Consider the following 1,064-nt stretch of genomic DNA (forward strand, 5'->3'; position numbering starts at 1 on the left):
ATGGGTACGGCTGGCATTGCCAGAGCGACTGGCACAGCTTCAACCACTGTAGGTGCCACAGGTCCTCCTAACACCTCCTGCTCAAACCTACAAGAGAAGCATGCATACTGTCAGAAACGTCCTATGCTACACACTCCAAACACTACAACACTGCCCTGAGAGCAAATAAACAGCTGGAACTGAACATGAGAGAAATCAAATGTGAAGAACTCACAGCGCCATCTCAGCCTCCATCTCCTTCAGGCGCTCCTCTCCAGATTTTAACGCCATACTAAGTGTTATCTGCAATACATAAAAAAATAAGTCAATAAATATATAAACAAACAAACCTCAATAGACAAATCAATGGCTGTGCCTCAAATCAAATCGCAGCAAGCTGCTTGTCTAGCATTTTGGAAATGACAAGCCTGTTTCATCTGCACCTTTATGGCCAGAAATGCTGCACACTCCTATGATGATTAAAAAGCAAACCCATGCACTCCAAACATGCTGCACGCGCTTGAAATTCAGTTCACTACGTTTTGAGAGACAACCAATGTATCTACAGTACAGAAAATAAATAAGAACAGAGATCAAGAAGCCGTGTGTGGTAAACTGTGCGTAACCGTCTAGATTAAAGAAATAAACACTGTTTGAATCGATTACTTATTAGTAAATGATCGAGAAATAATGTTTAGATGCCACATGATTCTGTTGTTTTAAAGCTCCGGAGTCCGGACTGAATTAAACATTACCTACAGCCCCGCTACAGTAAGCTAGCTTTAACTAAATACATACTCGCCGTGAAATCTGTCCTGATGAAGAAATTCAAGCAAATATGCGGGAATACAATAAAAAGACAGATGAACAGAACTGGACTATTTGTTTTCCTCGACGTTACCGCTCCTCCTGGCGCGGATGAAATGCGTCACACGAGTCCTTTGGTCCTTCTTCAATGAAGGCGCGGGAAAGTGAGATCATGTTAGGTCTTCTTCTTCTTCTACTTGTTCAATGGCCGGTCACTCCTTAGGAGTATTACCGCTACCTACTGTATATCTTGCGCACATGGGTGATGAATTTTTTTT

At 42.2% G+C, this 1,064-nt stretch overlaps 1 protein-coding gene and 1 long non-coding RNA gene across 2 annotated transcripts in view; both read right to left on the reverse strand.

Annotated features, from left to right (window-relative positions):
- Window positions 1–6: 6 nt before the first annotated feature.
- On the reverse strand, window positions 7–964 carry LOC107592534 (uncharacterized). The gene is made up of 3 exons (XR_001609988.1): window positions 778–964; window positions 215–282; window positions 7–87 (listed from the first exon to the last, which is right to left on the reverse strand). It is a non-coding gene; the product is annotated as an uncharacterized lncRNA (long non-coding RNA).
- Window positions 965–979: 15 nt separating this feature from the next.
- The window catches only part of LOC107592509 (RNA-binding protein 42-like), a 3,260-nt gene continuing 3,175 nt past the window's right edge, over window positions 980–1,064 (reverse strand). The window contains exon 5 of the mRNA XM_016282042.1: window positions 980–1,004. Within this exon, the coding sequence (XP_016137528.1) occupies window positions 980–1,004 (25 nt within the window). The remainder of the gene's footprint in view (window positions 1,005–1,064) is intronic.

Source organism: Sinocyclocheilus grahami, unplaced genomic scaffold (assembly GCF_001515645.1).
Source record: "Sinocyclocheilus grahami isolate Dianchi unplaced genomic scaffold, SAMN03320097.WGS_v1.1 scaffold153.1, whole genome shotgun sequence".
In the NCBI taxonomy this organism is placed as follows: Eukaryota; Metazoa; Chordata; class Actinopteri; order Cypriniformes; family Cyprinidae; genus Sinocyclocheilus; species Sinocyclocheilus grahami.